General features: G+C 41.7%; 1 protein-coding gene across 3 annotated transcripts; it reads left to right on the forward strand.

The window, feature by feature from the left end:
• The first annotated feature begins 1045 nt into the window (after positions 1-1045).
• Positions 1046-19168, forward strand: LOC112230951 (complement component C6). 3 transcript variants are annotated; one of them, XM_024397384.2, is made up of 19 exons: positions 1083-1236; positions 3916-4116; positions 10384-10540; positions 10636-10777; positions 10881-11022; positions 11218-11362; positions 11455-11664; positions 11929-12169; positions 12279-12401; positions 12567-12733; positions 12935-13160; positions 13769-13937; positions 16401-16515; positions 17141-17273; positions 17457-17651; positions 17822-17909; positions 18127-18368; positions 18574-18754; positions 18847-19168. In XM_024397384.2, the coding sequence occupies exons 2-19, from the start codon at positions 3971-3973 to the stop codon at positions 18848-18850; spliced, it is 2826 nt and encodes a 941-aa protein (XP_024253152.1). In that variant the 5' UTR covers positions 1083-1236; positions 3916-3970; the 3' UTR covers positions 18851-19168. The 3 variants fall into 3 exon arrangements, with proteins under 3 accessions (XP_024253150.1, XP_024253152.1, XP_024253149.1); XM_024397382.2 differs by lacking the exon at positions 1083-1236 and adding an exon at positions 1046-1070 and having other exon boundaries at positions 18574-19168; XM_024397381.2 differs by having other exon boundaries at positions 18574-19168.
• The last annotated feature ends 404 nt before the right edge of the window (positions 19169-19572 follow it).

The raw sequence follows: 19572 nt of genomic DNA on the forward strand, positions 1-19572 counted from the left end.
AGTATACAGTATGGTCTATACTTGGCACATAGATTTCTCACTTATGGGTGGCACAAATTGGGACATGGTGGATGGAAATGGGCAGGTATATGCAAATTAAATACTGTTGTATATACTATAGTTTTAAAAAAACAGTTTACTTCAGTGTTTTTTGTGTGGATAATACTAGTGTTTACTATAGTATTCTACAGTATACTACAAAATGCTGTAATAAGTACTACACATTATCAAGGGATACTACAGTGTGTATACAGTGTGTATAGCGTTCTACAGTATATTCTACAGTACTGTAGTATTCTATAGTAAAGTGTTGTATTTTTCATGTGGGCAATGATGGAGAGAAATTGTGGATACTTAAAGAGCTATAAAAATCATCACAGCATGAAACCCTTTTCATTTGTATCAGTGTTACAGGAATGCAGTGTCTGATTCATGACCTCTCTCTTTCGACACTCTTTCTAGGACTATGTTAAAGGGTGGGGTGTCAACAGTGGGAGAGTTAACCTTTTGCTGCAGTGGGCTAAATCAGTCTCACACAAAGTGATTGATGGTAGTCTTAAACAAATCTACATTGAAACAAAAGTACACACATGGTTATGGGCTTAAAGATATATAGAGAGTTAAATGTATTCAATTTTGAGGTTGCATTCCAATATTACACTTTATATACATCACAGAACACTGAAATATATCAAAACTGTTTGACATAGAAACACCAGATTTTTGTCAACAAAAAAATTAGATCCTTAATGTGATGATCCTTAATGAGGGTTTTAATAACATTCCAACCATGAGGCGAACGAGGGCGCTTGAAGTCATTGACTGCAGGAAAGGGTTATACAAGGAGTTGTAGAGAGGACTTACAGCTGGTACATATTACCGGAATCTGACATTTCCAGACACTTTTTCCAGTAACAGGACAGGATGGAGAGTTGCGAAAGGATGGTTTGGAAGACTTGAGATACAGAACTTTGAACTTTGTGTTGAAATTGCTTAGCCTTCAGTCTCTTCGGTGTATATTCTAGGCTGGGTTCGTGGCTGTTACAGGAAGGGGGTTTCCTGGTTAAGAGGTAGGCAAGTCAAATAACCAATCGTTTTCACAGTCCGATTCCCTTGGGAGATCATTTAGGGGGGTATATGAAGTAGTTCCCCTCAAGCTATTGAACATAAACATACTCACATGCACACACACTCTTGCAGAGCTCAGGATCTAGTGGCCGAGGAGTCAACACGGTGGTGAGTCAGAATTAGTTTGAATTGTATTGACAATCTGTTTGTTATCTGGAAGGGGACAGTATCTAGACCTCGTAGTTTTGCAAAACTATGGATTATATATGAGGAGGAATTTAACCCTTGATGCCTACATTCTAATTTACTATCAAGCAGATGCGGACTCGAGCCATATGACTTGGACTAGAGCTGAGCAATTAACCAACATTTCTGTTATTTTCGTTTTTTAAATGAACGAATTGACAAAATTATTTGAATTCCATGTTGTTTTTTTCTTCTGTGAGCTGGATGCACAGTTTCTGTAGAGATAAATCAGATCAAGCCCCGAACTGTGCGATGCAATAGGGAGTTTTATTTTACAACAGACCAATATTGTACATAGTTTAGCGCAGAAAACATGGCAATTAACAATAATGAGCATAATGTACTGCGTGCCAGTTTACTTGTCCGGTCATTGTGGAGCAGACATGCAGACGGATAGAAGAGAGAACTTGCAATCAAGAGGGATAGAAAGCAATTGCTTCGCTAGTTATCACTACCTGAAAATACATGATATAAGCGATTGATAGTTGGTATGAATCAGTCATAAAAGTATGCCTTATTTACTTTGAAGAACTACTAAAGTAGTGATTTTGCCAGGCAGCACAGGCAGCAGCTCTATGAGATGATGACTTGGAAAGAAATAATGAAGTCATCATACTAAACAAATATTTTATTAAAATAAAATAATGTGAATAAATGATGATTAACATGTGATAAGCCGTAATGGGTAGTCACTACCATCATGGGACTTTTATTAAATGTTTATTCTGTTCTTACAGCATTCAACCCACATAATGCAAAAAAAGAAAAATATTGAAAACGAAAACGGATAATTTTTTAATCATCTAAACAAAACCAAACCGACCTCAAAAAGCACTAATCGCTCAGCACTAACTTGGACTCACAAATTTGTCGACTTGGGACTCGACTTGACAGAACATAAAATAACTTGAGACTTGACTTGGACTTGGAGCCTCAAGACTCAAGATTATCTGGCCTGGTATTGTAACGTTTTGTCACTCATTTTGTGGCACAGAGTTTCTGTGGATTACTCTACAAGCAGCCAGAGACAATATCTGCAGCATAGCCCTTGCAACAACAAAAAACTGCAACAGACTGGCTTGTGAAATGTACACAGCCCTCTTATATGACCCCCCGGGGGTTGGGGAGGGGGCTGGGGTATGTAGATTTTAAAAAATGTCCACGCTACATACATGAATATTAAAGGCCCAGTGCACTACTTTGGTAAAACATTAAAAATGTAAAATAAATGGGGGGGGGGTTCACAGCACCTTCAGCAGCCCTTCTTCCCACAGCTATGCCATGTACCGTTTATTGTAACACTTAGACATTTCTGTTTCATGTTTGATACTATACATTTTTATTTAAAAATGTTCTCTGACTGGGCTTGATGTTTATTGTGCACATTAAGGTTCACAAGACTCATGAGCTAGAAGTTCTGTTTATTCAATTCATTGTATGGTTTCCTCATAGATTGAACACTCATCTTTATATCTGTGCCACTATAGCATCTGTGACAGCACCATTGAAGCTCAAACCAACAGGAATCCCTACCAAATTTACTACTTAGACTACTTTAAAATGGCAGAAGAAGGGTGGAAGCCCTCAATGGCACCGGCCATGCTAAAGCGGCTTTTTGGCCACTAGTGGCCCCTATCATTCTCTATGGCTTTCCTTTGTCCATATTTCCCAGGTTATGTCGGAGTTCCATGTCTCTGTCATTGTGTCTGTGTCCTATGTCTCTGTCATTCTGGTTATGCCAATAGGAGCGTGTGTGCCTCAGTCCATATAGAAATAGGCTAGTAATGTTGAATAAAAGAAAAGTGTTGTTCCAAGTATGAATTGTGATGAAATGTCATTAATGTACCAATGTAACAATGGATGTGGAAATTGCCTTTTACATTGTAGAACCAGTTTAATGGTTGTAATTGCCAATTGGGTAATTGTATGGGGCTAAGTGCTTATATGTACCTGTTTGAGCTCCTGTTAGACACGTTCAATTTGGTTTCTCAAGGGGAGACTGTGCAGTCTTGCCCTCTACCTGTGTCTGTTCAGATAGGACAGGCTAAGCTTGATACAGAGGCTATTTCATTGGGCCCATGTATATTTGGTAAATCTACTTGTATATTTTGTATGATATGAAGCTTTCACCATTGGATCACTAAGACCTGTAAATAAATCTACACTCTGAGCACGTCAACCTGCCTCGCCTTCTGCTGATGTCATGCACTTGCGACTGCAACAAGGAACCTATTTTACAATTGCATCATCAATTACATTTTGTAGACAAAATAATGAAAAGGGTTGTCTGGTATCCTCAATAAATAGACAATGATTTGTAGTTGAACAAGTCATTGCATGTATAGATCATTTTTACTTGTGACTCGACTCAGCTTGCTGTTAGAATGCACGGCTTGCACTTGACTCGAGACTCTACTTGGGACTCGACTTGAGACTCTGATCTTGTGACTTGAGACTTGCTTGTGACTCGAATAATAGTTACTTGGTCCCACCTCTGGTATCATGTGGGATGAAGTGCATGGATTTCATTGAGTGTGCCTGGATGTAAATCCTGCTCAACTATCTATTTCCTCCTCCACCTCCTTATCTTTCTCCATCCAGTTCTTTCAGAAGTGTCCTGACCAGAGTGTGAGCTGTTCCTGGACCATCCTTCTCCATGGACCGTACCAACAGTCTCCTGGTACTGCTGCATGTCCTGGGTTCAGTTACGGTCAGCCTGGGCTGCTTCTGTGACCACTACGCCTGGAGCTCATGGTCCACCTGCACCAGAACCTGCAACTACGGGACCCAGGAGCGCCGCAGGTAAAATACACAACTTAGTATGAGCAGAGCGATAGCACAGAACTAAATGGTAACTTTACATGAAGTAAAGTTGCGGGGCTTGCTTTATCTCTGTCCAAGTATTTTTATGGTAACGGAAGAAGCTGAAATGTTTTACTGTACTATTTAAAGTAAAGTAGTTGCATACTGTATAGTCAAAGTAACATTTCGTAAAATAATTGGTCTGATTACTTTGATATACTACTATATAAACCTTATTACTTTGGATTGTTGGGAACTTAGATCACAAAAATGCATAAACTACAGTTGATGCGTTTGAACACTGAAAGAAGACATACAGATGCAGAATCTTAAGCCAGTTTGCTACAGCAGGAAAATAATTGTGCAGCAACAGCAAATGTGAATTATTATGTGGTTTCTAATTAATGGGCAATTTTTGTAGGGGTTGATACATTTTTCATTGAGGCAAATAATTACATTTTAAGTGGAAATTACAAATTTTAGGGATCCTTTTTAAACCTTGAATACAATGCAAGTTTGCTTTTCTGCTGTGCAGGAAAATTCTCTGCAACAAAAGAATAATCAAATTAAGATCCTACATCTATCTGTATGACAATGCGATCTTCTGTCAGAAGATGGGAATAATAGGCAGGATTATGTGCACAACACTCTTAGCAAAGCAACTCTGAATCATTAATGCTGTGGGTTTCAGATAAATAGATGCATGATTTACTTTTGTAAAACGTTCAGTGTAAATTAAGTTTAGTTTGAGTTCAAATCAAATCAACATTTATTTGTCACATACACATGGTTAGCAGATGTTAATGCGAGAGTAGCAAAATGCTTGTGCTTCTAGTTCCGACAATGCAGTAATATCCAATGAGTAATCTAACCTAACAACGGTTGAATGACGATGTAATGTCGATGTAATTTGAAGTATTTTTGTGGTAGTTGAAGAACTGTGTACAATGGGTTGGTATGTAGACATACTGATAGCTAGTTGTAGTTCTAATAAATAAACTCTTTAGACTAACAGTGAAAAGTACATTTCCTGAAGAAAATGTGGTGTGCTTGCTAGCTTATGTTAAAGTATGTATGGTTTTGAAATGCTATAGTAGTGTTAGTGTCTGCAAGAGCAATGGTGGTGACTGTTTTTATTTATTATTGAACCTTTATTTAACTAGGCAAGTCAGTTAAGAACAAACTATTATTTTACAATGACGACCTACCGTGGCCAACCCCTCCCCACTGAGTCGCTCGTTAGCCCAATAGTTGAAAAAGTAAGTTGACTAAAATATTGAATGATTGATTGGTTGGTAGAGATGTATGGGCAGCCTGCACATGTGAAAGTTAGTTTGGTGTCTCTTGCTTGAACGGTTCAAGAGTTACAATTATTGTTGGTGGGTATTACAGTATATGCATGTGTATGCACACTGATGGGGGAGGTTTATGACCCCCATAAATACCTTTCCACTTTTCTCTCTCTCTCTCTCTCTCTACTTTATAGAGTTGACTCTTGTAAAGCCTTTGTTAACATAGAAAGAAAGAGTCTGGTGACATCAAAAGGTGGGAAACTGAACCATATTTCGGTAATCCAACCAGTTGAAAATATACGTTGGTACTTAATGAATAGGATGTCAGATCAGTTGATGTCTGAGACATGATTACTGATGATGGGACGACAAACTGTATCTTGGAAAATCAGATTCACATGGAATTGTTGTGCAATTTAAATGTTTAAATATGAAACTATTTGTGAAAAGAAGAAATGTAATTTTAGCTTCTGAAATGAGAGAACGGTTTGACACTCTGCTCACTCAGAGGCCTCGTCCAAGTGAACAGACATGGGTTGTAAACTATGAAACACGCCCTTCTTTCCCCACTATATAAACCCGTTGATGAAAATTCAACTTCCTGTTCCAAGGACGTGCGAACTTGCGGTCCCCACGTTGAAGGAACAAAGGTCACATACAGAACTAAGTCAACCTCAGCGTGAGCTCTGGTTGAACGAAAAAAAACTAACGAAATTAGCATCGAATTTCAACGTAAAGATGACGATCCACATGCCGAAAGGATGAATTGACTATACCAGCCAGAATATAGCATGAGCTTAAAAGTATGGCAACTTGGTATGAACTTTGAACTCTTATTCACTAAAGTAGTGATACCCTCTCCGCCCGTTAAACGTGGGCTAGGAGAGGACGGACAGAGTATCCATTCTACCACGCTCCAGTTCACCACTAGACATTCTTCAGAGGACAAGAGATCCATGCTGGACCACCCGGCCTTCCATCTACGAACAACCGATCGAAGCGCAGCTCACAGAAAATATTTATTGCATTTTCCTTTTTCAAATGGGCTGTTATTTAGAATGCATAAGATACTGTATTTACGATAGCATAGCTGCCTACGGCCCGATAGACACAAAACCTTTTTGTTCCTCAGTCTTCCCACTCTTTCACTCAAACCCAACTCCCTTTCTTAGTGTAACCAGCCTTCATATCTGTTCCGTCCGCTAGGGACGTTTTCCTTTATGACATAATTTGTGATCAACATATAATACATTCTGTGTATATGTAATTCTGTGTGATTATTTAGGTATTTAGTAAATAAATAATTAAACCAAATTTTGTATTGCTGAATCAACTTGTTAGCCAGGGTTCGTGAAGAATTTACAACTTTCAGATGAGACTGAATAAAGTGACAATTAAATATTGACTGCTACTGATGTAAAAGATTACTAGGTCTTTAAGAGTTTATTCGGAAGATAACAGCTCTATAAACATTCTTTCATTGTGCCCCGACTTTCTAGTTAATTACATTTACATGATAAGCTTAATCAGGTAATATTAATTACAGAGAAATGATTTTATAGAATAGCATGTCATATCACATGAGTGAAACGAACCCTGCGGGAAAGTGGCCTCCGTTGCAAAAGGATGATGTATTTTTTCTCTTGCTCCCTTTCCAGTACATTTGCTAATTGTAACGGTTTTCTTGCATTGAAGGAGAGGCGGACCAAAACGCAGCGTGGTTTCTATTCATGGTTCTTTAATGAAGAAACTATACATGAACAGACTAACAAAAACAAGAACCATGAAAACCTAACACAGCCCTATCTGGTGCAAACACAGAGACAGGAACAATCACCCACAAAACCCAACACCAAACAGGCTACCTAAATATGGTTCCCAATCAGAGACAATGACTAACACCTGCCTCTGATTGAGAACCATATCAGGCCAAACATAGAAATAGACAAACTAGACATGTAACATAGAATGCCCACTCAGATCACACCCTGACCAAACAAAACATAGAAACATACAAAGCAAACTATGGTCAGGGTGTGACACTAATGGGCCATTCTAAATCTAAACAAATTGTACATATTAGTAAAGACAAGATTCAATTTAAATTGAGAATAGTCTGATGGATGAAAATATGATCACTTGAGGAGAGAACAACGTGTGCAGCAAGGAACAAAGCACAAGCTGTTTTTTCACGACTTTCTCAAATCATCGATAGCCTAGTCATAAATGCAGCCCATATATCTTAATTTATAAGGCATTCTATGGTTTGCAACATTCACAACTTAAGTTGCCAAATAACTATAGATAGAACCTGTTTCAAATGATCACTTTCACGCTCAGGGAATGGAAAAAAATATTATTTCTATTTTATTCAGCTAAATTCATTTAAATTATTGCTACTATAAAATCATATCATGTAAAATAATGTCAAAGGCACTTATAAGCATTTCTTGTCTGCTAAACAAGCCTATAGCATGGTGCATAGCCAGATAACATTCAGTGCATTCGGAAAGTATTCAGACCCCTTGACTGTGTCCACATTTGTTACATTACAGCCCCATTTTAAAATTGATTAAATAAAAAAATCCTCATCAATCTACGCACAATATCCTATAATGACAAAAGCAGGTTTTTAGACATTTTTGCAAATGTGTTAAAAATAAAAAAACTAAGAAAACTGAAGTATTCAGAACATTTCATATGAGACTCGAAATTGAGCTCAGCTGCATCCTGTTTCCAATGATCAACCTTGAGATGTTTCTACAACTTGATTGGAATCTACCTGTGGTGAATGTAATTGTTTTGACATGATTTGGAAAGGCACACACCTGTCTATATATACAGTTGAAATCGGAAGTTTACATACACTTAGTTTGGAGTCATTAAAACTAGTTTTTCAACCACTCCACACATTTCTTTGTTAACAAGCTATAGTTTTGGCAAGTCAGTTAGGACATCTACTTTGTGCATGACACAAGTAATTTTTCCAACAATTGTTTACAGACAGATTATTTCACTGTATCACATTTCCAGTGGGTCAGAAGTTTACATACACTAAGTTGACTGTGTCTTTAAACAGCTTGGAAAATTCCAGAAAATTATGTCATGGCTTTAGAAGCTTCTGATAGGCTAATTGACATAATTTGAGTTAATTTGAGGTGTACCTGTGGATGTATTTCAGGCCTACCTTCAAACTCAGTGCCTCTTTGCATGACATCATGGGAAAATCAAAAGAAATCAGCCAAGACCTCAGTAAAAAAATTGTAGACCTCCACGTCTGGTTCATCCTTGGGAGCAATTTCCAAATGCTTGAAGGTACCACGTTCATCTGTACAAACAATAGTATGCAAGTATAAACACCATGGGACCACGCAGCTGTCAAACCGCTCAGTAAGGAGACACATTCTGTGTCCTAGAGAAAAACATACTTTGGTGCGAAAAGTGCAAATCAATCCCAGAACAACAGCAAAGGACCTTGTGAAGATGCGGGAGGAAACAGGTACAAAAGTATCTGTATCCACAGTAAAACGAGTCCTATATCGACATAACCTGAGAGGCCACTCAGCAAGGCAGAAGCCACTGCTCCAAAACCGCCATAAAAAAGCCAGACTACAGTTTGCAACTGCACATGGGGACAAAGATCGTACTTTTTGTAGAAATGTCTTATTGTCTGATGAAACAAAAATATAACTGTTTGGCCATAATGACCATCGTTATGTTTGGAGGAAAAAGGGGGAGGCTTGCAAGCCGAAAAACACCATCCCAACCGTGAAGCACGGGGGTGGCAGCATCATGTTGTGGGGGTGCTTTGCTGCAGGAGGGACTGGTGCACTTCTCAAAATAGATGGCTTCATGAGGAAAGAAAATTATGTGGATTTATTGAAGCAACATCTCAAGACATCAGTCAGGAAGTTAAAGCTTGGTCACAAATGGACAATGACCAACGTTGTGGCAAAATGGCTTAAGGACAACAAAGTCAAGGTATTGGAGTGGCCATCACAAAGCCCTGACCTCAATCCCATGGACAATTTGTGGGCAGAACTGAAAAAGCGTGTGCGAGCAAGGATGCCTACAAACCTGATTCAGTTACACCAGCTCTGTCAGGATTAATGGGCCAAAATTCACCCAATTTATTGTGGGAAGCTTGTGGAAGGTTACCCGAAACGTTTGACCAAAGTTTTTTTTTTTAAGTATAGGCAATGCTACCAAATACTAATTGAGTGTATGTAAACTTCTGACCTATTGGGAATGTGATGAAATAAATAAAAACTGGCAAAAATCATTCTCTCTACTATTATTCTGACATTTCACATTCTTAAAATGAAGTGGTGATCCTAACTGACCTAAGACAGGGAATTGTTAGTAAGATTAAATGTCAGGAATTGTGAAAAACTGAGTTTAAATGTATTTGGCTAAGGTGTATGTAAACTTCCGACTTCAACTGTACGCGTTCGTGAGAGACTCAAGTTTCCACCGAGGGGTTAAGTTAGTGTGTAGCCCAAACGGTTCAGACGCTACAGACAGAAGCTGGTAGATCAGATGTACCGACTTCAGATGAGTCCTGCAGAGCCGGACGGGCAACATGAGGGGGTGTAGTGGATTGAGACGCTGCCCATGCAAAGAACCAGTTATCTCTAGCTTAAAGTGATTCATTTTTATGGGGATTTTGGTATTATGTTAACTAGATTTCCGCGGGGCCGCAGACATTGACTATTGTTATTGTTTTACTATAATAAGTCAGAAGTATGTCAAATATTTAAAGTGGGAATTTTGCTTCACAAGCCCCATAAATGACATAAAGGAAGGATATTTTACTGTAAGTGATTTATGATTAATGTGTATAATTTTGAGGTCAGTTGGCCAAAAGCTCCTTTTGCGTTTCAGCGTTTCCATGACCATCTCAGTTTTAAACAAACCTTGTTTGAAATACAATAGAATACGACTTTCTGTGTTTTCACAATTCCCTCCTCTGCAGGAGTATCCGATATGATGACTATTACTGGAAGAATGGCTGTGAGCAGCTGTGTCAAAAGCATGAGAGTCGGGCATGTAACGTCCAGGCCTGCTTCATCCACTGTCAACTCACTGATTGGGCCAACTGGTCCGGGTGCTCCCCGTGTGCCAAAAAACAGGCAAGTGAAAGAATATACACACACAGAGACACACAGACAGAAATACACGCACACACTTCCACCGTCTGTCTCTGACCAGTTTGCTGATGTTGTAGTTAAGGACTCGGTCACTGCTAAGGCCTTCCCAGTTTGGAGGCGTGGAGTGCGATGCTGTTCTGACAGAAGACAGAGCGTGTTACCCATCAACAGAGTGCAAGATGGAAACACTCAACTGCAAAGAGTTTCAGTGTGGCAATGGTGAACAGTCACATATTAACCTACTACATATACGGTATAGACAAAATACTGCATGTGCACATTTAAACAAAACTCTGCTCATGTACATTTCCCCTTGTCGCAGGTCGCTGTATCAGCTCCAAACTAACATGCAATAAACAGAACGACTGTGGGGACAACTCGGATGAGAAGAACTGTGATGAATTCAAAATAGTGTGTCCTGTTGAGAAGAGAGTGGTCCCTGGAGCTGACCTCATAGGAAACGGGTAGGTTAAAGGTCAAAGGCCAGCATAAGACATTGCCTGGAGCAGTGGTCAATGTCATAGTAGATGTTTAGCTGTAGTCAGTGAATACAGAGCAGGACTGCTTCATGTAATTCTTGATACGTATCCTGTGATTTTAAGAAAAGTAACGTAACTTCAGGGTTAATGCTGCTGGCTTCTGTTACTTTCCTGTTTTAGGTTTGATGCCATGGCAGAGACTAAGAGGGGGGCGGTACTGGATAACATGTTCATGGGGGACACCTGCAACCTTAACAGGAGCAGAGGCAGCAGCTACAGGCTGTACTACCGCGTCCCAGCCAATGTAGAAAGCTTTGAGATCAAGGTACAGTACTAATGCATAGAGATCTCATCTTATTCTATTCCCCATGTTTGACTGGTCTGGGATCAGATCTAGTTGTGGTTCTGCTTCCACAGGTCGAGATCCCAGATGACTTTAAACAGGAACCCCAGCCAGTCTACAGTGAGACCTTCAACCTGGCCTCCCCACCAGTCTCTACCAGAAGTGATTCCTCCAGTGGTGACTCTAGTTTAATCTGGGTCCCGATCTTCTTCTTTGGTTCCAGAAGCCACCACCAATCCAACACAGACACATTCAAGCAGGCTATTTCAGCTTCAAAGAAGACGGCAAGCTGCATCTACAGTATATGCACTCTCATACATTCACAATCACACACACAAAAATAAACACCCTGATCACAGTATTGCAACGTAGTGGTAGACCTTGAAGTAGAGGTTTCCCTCAATCACAGATCTAAGATCACATTACCATACCCTCTATCCAAGCAGTAGGACTGGCATTTACTGTGAGGCAGGCATACAATCACTGCGTTTCAAAGCTGGGAAGGTAACACTGACGTTATGATTACGTAATCTCACCCTATTCTGCAGGACTCCCAGTTCTTCCGAGTGCACCAGGTGTTACCTGTATCCAGATTCAGGGTGAAGGATTCAGACCTGTACCTGACAGAGCCCTTCTTACAGTTTCTGACCAGCCTGCCCCTGGAGTACAACTACGCCCTCTACAGGGAGATCTTCAAGCACTTTGGGACCCACTACTTCGCCTCCGGAACCTTAGGGGGACACTATGATCTGCTTTACCAATACAGCAGACTGGAGCTTAAGAAGAGTGGTACGAGAGCACAGCCTTGTAGTCAAAAGGAGGCACAATACCCACTGCTAGTGCATTGTTCTCTCTGATTTCATAAATTGTTCATTTTTTTTGTGTTTCATTGTCACAGGTTTAACAGAAGAGCATACCAAAGGATGCCTAAAGTCTGAGTCGAGCATGTCTATAATAATATACTCGCAAAGTTCAAATGTTGTAAGATGCTCTGACAACACAATGACTCAAAAACATGAAGGTTGGTTTTTCTCATTACCGTTACACACAAATTGAACATTCGAGATAGACCACCTTGCTCTAGTCGTCTTGACTTTTCACTTTTTCGGTTTCATTAAGTATCTCTCTCAATAGTTTTGTTGAGAACTGGCTCTTCACCTTTTACTGTTACTTCTGTGTTGGTCAGGCTCTTTCGTGCAGTCGTCAGAGAAGTCTTTCTCCATGGTGCGTGGAGGCAGGGCCGGAGAGGCTGCAGCCCTGGCCTGGGAACAGAAAGGGGCTGCCCCTGACAGCACCACTTATAAGAACTGGGCCAAATCACTCATAGACAACCCTGCTGTTGTGGAGTATGAGGTCAGAACTCCCTCCGTGGAATATAATGAAATAGGATGGAAACAATGAATCCAGTTCATTCATTGATTGTGTATGATTGGCTGTGATATAGTGAATCCATACCGTCTTTTTGAGATACTTTCGGTTTATAACAGCTCTTTCCTAAGACATAAAACATGTCACTTCCTGTGAGAAATTGGTCTCCTTCCTATCTGTCTCCAGCTGTTGCCCATCATCAATCTGGTCAAGGGGATCCCATGTGCTGCCACTAAAAGAAGGCACCTGACCAGAGCTCTGGTGGAGTACCTGGAGGACTTTGACTCCTGCAAGTGTGCCCCCTGCCCTAACAATGCCCGTGCCGTCCTTTCTGGCACAGACTGTCAGTGCATCTGCCAGACGGGCACCTATGGGCCCAACTGTGAGCAACGGGCACAAGACTACACCTCAGGTACACAGCAGCACCCACTCACTCACTGATATACACATTTTTATACAGGATGATGATTATGTATAGTCCCTGTTGTGTATTGCACAGTCATTTGACAGTGCTCAGTATGTTTGACTGACACCTGACACTGCTGAATGTGGTTTGACTCCTGGTGATTAGTACACACCAAACAGTGCTGAATGTGGTTTGACTCCTGGTGATTAGTACACACCAAACAGTGCTGAATGTGGTTTGACTCCTGGTGATTAGTACACACCAAACAGTGCTGAATGTGGTTTGACTCCTGGTGATTAGTACACACCAAACAGTGCTGAATGTGGTTTGACTCCTGGTGATTAGTACACACCAAACAGTGCTGAATGTGGTTTGACTCCTGGTGATTAGTACACACCAAACAGTGCTGAATGTGGTTTGACTCCTGGTGATTAGTACACACCAAACAGTGCTGAATGTGGTTTGACTCCTGGTGATTAGTACACACCAAACAGTGCTGAATGTGGTTTGACTCCTGGTGATTAGTACACACCAAACAGTGCTGAATGTGGTTTGACTTCTGGTCTGTAAACACCAGGCAGGTCTGAGTGTGGTTTGCTGTGTGGTTTCCTCAGAGGCAGTAGATGGTTACTGGAGCTGCTGGGGGACATGGAGTGCCTGTGATGCATCCATGAAGAGACATCGTACCAGAGAGTGCAACAACCCCGCTCCCCTGAGGGGGGGGAAACTCTGCCAGGGACCGGCCAGACAGGAGGAGGGATGCTTCATCTCCATTTTCCAAGAGTAAGAGAGACTGACATGTTTAAGCCTTGAGACAATTGAGATATGGATTGTGTATTTGTGCCATTCAGAGGGAGAATGGGCAAGACAAAAGATTGAAGTTCCTTTAAATGGGGTATGGACACGAGCTGCCCGGTGACGCGAACCTACCAGACGAGCTAAATGCCTTTTATGCTCACTTAGAGGGAAGCAACACTGAAGCATGTACGAGAGCTGGATGACTGTGTGATAACGCTCTTGGTAGCCAATATGAACGCGCTTGGTAGCCGATGTGAACAAAACCTTTAAACAAGTCAACATTCACAAAGGCTATGGGCCAGACGGATTACCAGGACATGTACTCAAAGCATGCCCGGACCAACTGTCAGGTGTCTTCACTGACATTTTCAATCTCTCCCTGACCGAGTCTGTAATGCCTACATGTTTCAAGCAGACCACCATAGTCCCTGTGCCAAATGTAGCGAAGGTAACCTGCCTAAATGAATACCGCCCCGTGGCACTCACGTCGTTAGCCATGAAGTGCTTTGAAAGGCTGGTCATGGCTCACATCAACAGCATCCTCCCGGACACCCTAGACCCACTCCAATTTGCATACCGCCCCAACAGATCCACAGATGATGCAATCTCAATCGCACTCCACACTGCCCTTTCTCACCTGGACAAAAGGAACACCTATGTGAAAATGCTGTTCATTGACTACAGCTCAGCGTTCAACACCATAGTGCCCACGAAGCTCATCACTAAGCTATGGACTCTGGGACTAAACACCTCCCTCTGCAACTGGATTCTGTTCTTCCTGATGGGCTGCCCCCAGGTGGTAAGAGTAGGTAACAACACATCTGCCACGCTGATCCTTAACACTGGGGCTTCTCAGGGGTGTGTACTTAGTCCCCTCCTGTATTCCCTGTTCACCCACAACTGCGTGGTCAAACACAACTCCACACCATCATTGTTTTCTGACGACACAACAGTGGTAGGCCTGATCACCGACAACAATGAGACGGCCTATAGGGAGAAGGTCAGAGAACTGGCAGTGTTGTGCCAGGACAACAACCTCTCCCTCAATGTGAGCAAGACAAAGGAGCTGATTGTGGACTACAGGAAAAGGCGGGCCGAACAGGCCTCCATTAACATCGAAGGGGCTGGAGTGGAGCGGGTCAAGAGTTTCAAGTTCCTTGGTGTCCACTTCACCAATGAACTATCATGGTCCAAACATACCAAGACAGTTATGAAGAGGGCACAACAAAACCTTTTCCCCATCAGGAGACTGAAAAGATTTGGCATGGGTGCCCAGATCCTCAAAAGGTTCTACAGCTGCACCATCGAGAGTAAACACCAGGCAGGTCTGAGTGTGGTTACATCACTGACTGGTTGCATCATGGTATGAGAACTGCTCGGCATCTGACCGTTAGGAGCTACAGAGGGTAGTGCGAACAGCCCAATACATCACTGGGGCCAAGCTTCCTGCCATCCAGGACCTATATAATAGGCAGTGTCAGAGGAAAGCCCATACAATTGTCAGAGACTCCAGTCACCCAAGTTATAGACCTGTTTTCTCTGCTACCGCACGGCAAGCGGTACCGGAGCGCAAAGTCTAGGACCAAAAGGCTCCTCAACAGCTTTTACCCCCAAGTCATAAGACTGCTGAACAATTCATAAAATCGCCACCAGACAATTTACATTGACCCCCCCCACCCCCCTCCCTTTTGTACACTCACTGCTTGTTTGTTACCTATGCATAGTCACTTCGCCCCCACCTACATGTACAGATAACCTCAACTATAGCCTCTACCCCTGCACACTGACTCTGTACCAGTACCCACTGTATATAGCCTCGTTATTGTTATTCTTATTGTGTTACTTTTATTATTACTTTTTATTTTAGTCTACTTGGTAAATATTTTATTCTTGAACTGCACTGTTAGTTAAGGGTTTGTAAGTAAGCATTTCACGGTAAAGTCTAGTTGTTGGATTTGGTAGTAGGTGCCAGGCGCACCGGTTTGTGTCAAGAACTGCAACGCTGCTGGGTATTTCACGCTCAACAGTTACCCGTGTGTATCCAAATTATCCACCACCCAAAGGACATCCAGCCAACTTGACACCTGTGGGAAGCATTGGAGTCAACATGGACCAGCATCCCCATGGAATGCTTTCGACAACTTGTAGAATCCATGCCCCGGCGAATTGAGGCCGTTTTGAGGGAAAAAAGGCAGGGTGCAACTCAATATTAGAAAGGTGTTCCTAATGTTTGGTATATCCAGTGTATATTGAAAGCAGGTGTGGTTCCAGTGTTCATTCATACACGTTATGTTAGTGTTTCCTTTATTTTGGCAGTTACCTGTACATACCACTCCAGTAAAATAGAATCAACCAGGAAGAGTGTTGGTCTTCTAGATAAAAACGTACTGTTGATTTATATACCTGAGTGCATTTCTGATTTTCTGTTGGTCTGTCTTTTCTCCGCAGGCAAAATGTATGTGTTAATGATGAGGACTTTGCCACAGAGGGGCGGGCGGAGGGCTTGCCTCCCGGCGTGGAGGGCTGTCCAAGACCCAAGCGTCCTACCAACAGTCACCTCAGGGTAGACACAAGCTAACAACACTAGCTGCTAACAAAGCTAACAGAGACAGAGCTCACTAAACATCTCTGAAAGAGTGATATTTCCAAAGACTCTGGGCCAGCTCTCAGTGATGTCACAGTCTTAGTGACCTTTACCTGTTTATACCCTTATTAGCATCTTCTTTTTCTTCCTTTAGTCTCTCTCTCTCAGGGGCTTTATTGGCATGGTAAAGAATTACATTGCCAAAGAAAGTGAAATAAACAATCATGAATAAACAATAAGCATTACACACACAAACATTTTCAAAGAAACGTTTGACATGTTATATTGTTAACTACAGTGTTGTAACAATGTGCAAATAGCTTTTCTTAGTTTTGGGTCAGTCACAGTGGTCAGATATTCTGCCACTGTGTACTCTCTGTTTAGGGACAGATGGCATTCCAATGTTTTCAGTTTTTGGAATGAATTCTTTCCCTCATGATTTGGTTGGGTCTAATTATCCTGGGGCTCTGTGGTATCTGTTTGGATTTTTTAACAGAGCCCCAGAACCAGCTGGCTGAGTGGCCTCTTCTCTAGGTTCATCTCTCTGCAGGTTAGGGCTTTATGATGGAAGGTTTGGTCTCTCTCTCTGTCTTCTCAATGTCAGAAAGATAAGCGTTACTATGAGTTTGGCGACATGGAGGAGTTCCTGTGCTTCACAGGGTTTGAAATGGAAGGTTACCAGTTCATCAACTGTCGCCCTGACGGGACCTGGACCCCTCCCACAGGGATGTGCATCAGTAAGTCTGTCCTCTTAGGAACAATCCCTGCATAGAATGCAGACAGAAGGCATAACACTCTGTCCATAACAAACCTCTTTTTTATGGAAAGACTTTGGAATCCATGTTTTGCCAATAGTATATATATTTTTTTAAATAATTCATGTCAAACCAGTCTTGTTGAGTATTTGTCCTCCATCTTAGGGAAGGTGTGCTCCCCGCCTGCCGTGCCTGAGGGTATGACTCTGTACCCCTCCAAGAAGGAGTACAAGGTGGACCACTCCGTTGGACTTGAATGCACGGAGAGAGGCATGGTTCCGTCAGAACAGGGCTTCTACACCTGTGCCAAGAGTCTAACCTGGGAGCCTCCACTTCCTAAAGACCTGCACTGCAAAATAGGTAGTCTGTCTCAAATGGACTTTGAATAAACATTAGAGGGATGTTGGTGGAAAGTTGGCATCCTTTTAAAGACCTCATAGAGTTTTTCGACAATCAAGTGGAGATCACGTGATTGACAATATAATTAAATTACGTAATTAGATGTTTGTCCTGTCAATGTGTCTGTCCAGATAAGCCATTTGTTCCTGACAGTCAATGTGGGAGAGGAGAGAGGCACGTTGGATCCAAATGTAGCTGCGTGGCACGTGAGACATGCCTGTGAGCACTTTTACCTATCAATCATAATTAAGTCATGAACAATTGAATATTCATGGATTTTTAATTGCCTTTTAACATTAGCTAAACACATGCATCTGAAGGCCACCATAATAATTTGGTTCCCGAATCAGTCTATTCATCTAGATTTGTCCTCTTCTTGGACTGACTAATGATTTTCCATGTCTGTGTGTGCTCCACCTGTGTGTGTGTATTGCAGCCCATACAAAACTGAGTTCTGCATCTTCAATGCTGAAGTTGGCAGTGGTGTGATGATGTCTTACTGTGGTTTCCACTCGGGCCGTTGCCATGGTGACCAGCTCTTCTTCATGAATGTGGGCCCGTGTGACGAGGATGTGGTCAGCCTGGACTGGGCCAAGTTCAGGGTCAGCATGGCTGCCAAGAGCTCAGTCCAGGAGCCCTGCGACTCTGACACCTGCTATGAGTGGGAGAGCTGCACTGGTATGACTGACTGACCACAGATTCCCTCTCAGATTTAGATAGCACTTGACCACTTCATCTGAAATAACCTAATCTGCAAAGAGTTAACTAGTTTACATGCAATACAATTAATTATGTTTCAAGGATGAATGTGTCGATAGGGTTTCAACATAGCAAAATCATTTCATATACCTGTGCTCTTTCCCTTTTGTCTTTGTGCAATCAGAGTCCAAACAGTGTCTGTGTAAAGTTCCCCGGGACTGTCCTAAGGAGGGAGAACACATGTTCTGTGTGAAGCTGCTGAAGACCCAGAGCAAGAGGAGTGTGAATCTGTGTTTCATGGCGGCCATCAAGTGTAGAAAGATGGAGTTTGAGATTCTCAACGAAGGCCTGTGTGAAGAGTCCACATAACCAGGTCCTAGTGTAGCTTTCCTCTTCCTGTATTCTCACTCTCTCCCTCTCCATTATATCATACAGCACAACTGTGTGAAGAGTCCACATAACCAGGTCCTAGTGTAGCTTTCCTCTTCCTGTATTCTCACTCTCTCCCTCTCCATTATATCATACAGCACAACTGTAAAGATGGACGTTCTGAAGGAGCTGATTTTTTGTCCCGTTTGAATCGCAGCTTTGTTCAATTTAATTTGTTTTACAATCTAGCTTGAAGTTCATTTCTTTGCATGTTATTTTGTACTTGTATGTCTTTTTTATATCCTTTTATGACTATTTGCTTGTGTTGTTATGATATCAAATAAATATTTTATTTACAACAACTTGCAACTACATGTAAACTGCCAAAAATAAAGGAAACATCAACATAGTGTCTTAATAGTGTCACTGTGTGTTCCCTCTCAGGCCTCTAGGTCACCAGGCTGCTCGTTAGGGCACACACCTTTCACCAGCATTGCATGCATAATGACACTAACCTGGACTCCATCACCTCCTTGATTACCTGCCCTTTATATGTCACTCCCTTTGGTTTCTTCCCCAGTCGGCATTGTTCCTGTTTCATGTCGGTGAGCTGTTTGTGGTTCTTGTTTTGTTCATTTATTTATTAACTGTATTCACTCCCTGAACTTGCTTCCCGACTCTCAGCATACATCGTTACCAATAGAGTGTCGGGTCACCAGAACAGCTTCAATGCGCATTAACATAGATTCTGGAACTCCATTGGAGGGACACCATTCTTCAATGAGAAATTCCATTATTTTGTGTTTTGTAGATA

This window comes from Oncorhynchus tshawytscha, linkage group LG33 (assembly GCF_018296145.1).
Source record: "Oncorhynchus tshawytscha isolate Ot180627B linkage group LG33, Otsh_v2.0, whole genome shotgun sequence".
Classification (NCBI taxonomy): Eukaryota; Metazoa; Chordata; class Actinopteri; order Salmoniformes; family Salmonidae; genus Oncorhynchus; species Oncorhynchus tshawytscha.

What these genes read in the sequence shown, in the direction of transcription:
- LOC112230951 (XM_024397382.2), top strand. Translation starts at nt 3,971, where the DNA reads ATGGACCGTACCAACAGTCTCCTGGTACTGCTGCATGTCCTGGGTTCA. An exon ending in TTCATCTCCATTTTCCAAGA is followed by an intron (nt 13,938 to 16,400) that starts GTAAGAGAGACT and finishes TTTTCTCCGCAG; the next exon opens with GCAAAATGTATGTGTTAATG. An exon ending in CTACCAACAGTCACCTCAGG is followed by an intron (nt 16,516 to 17,140) that starts GTAGACACAAGC and finishes TCTCAATGTCAG; the next exon opens with AAAGATAAGCGTTACTATGA.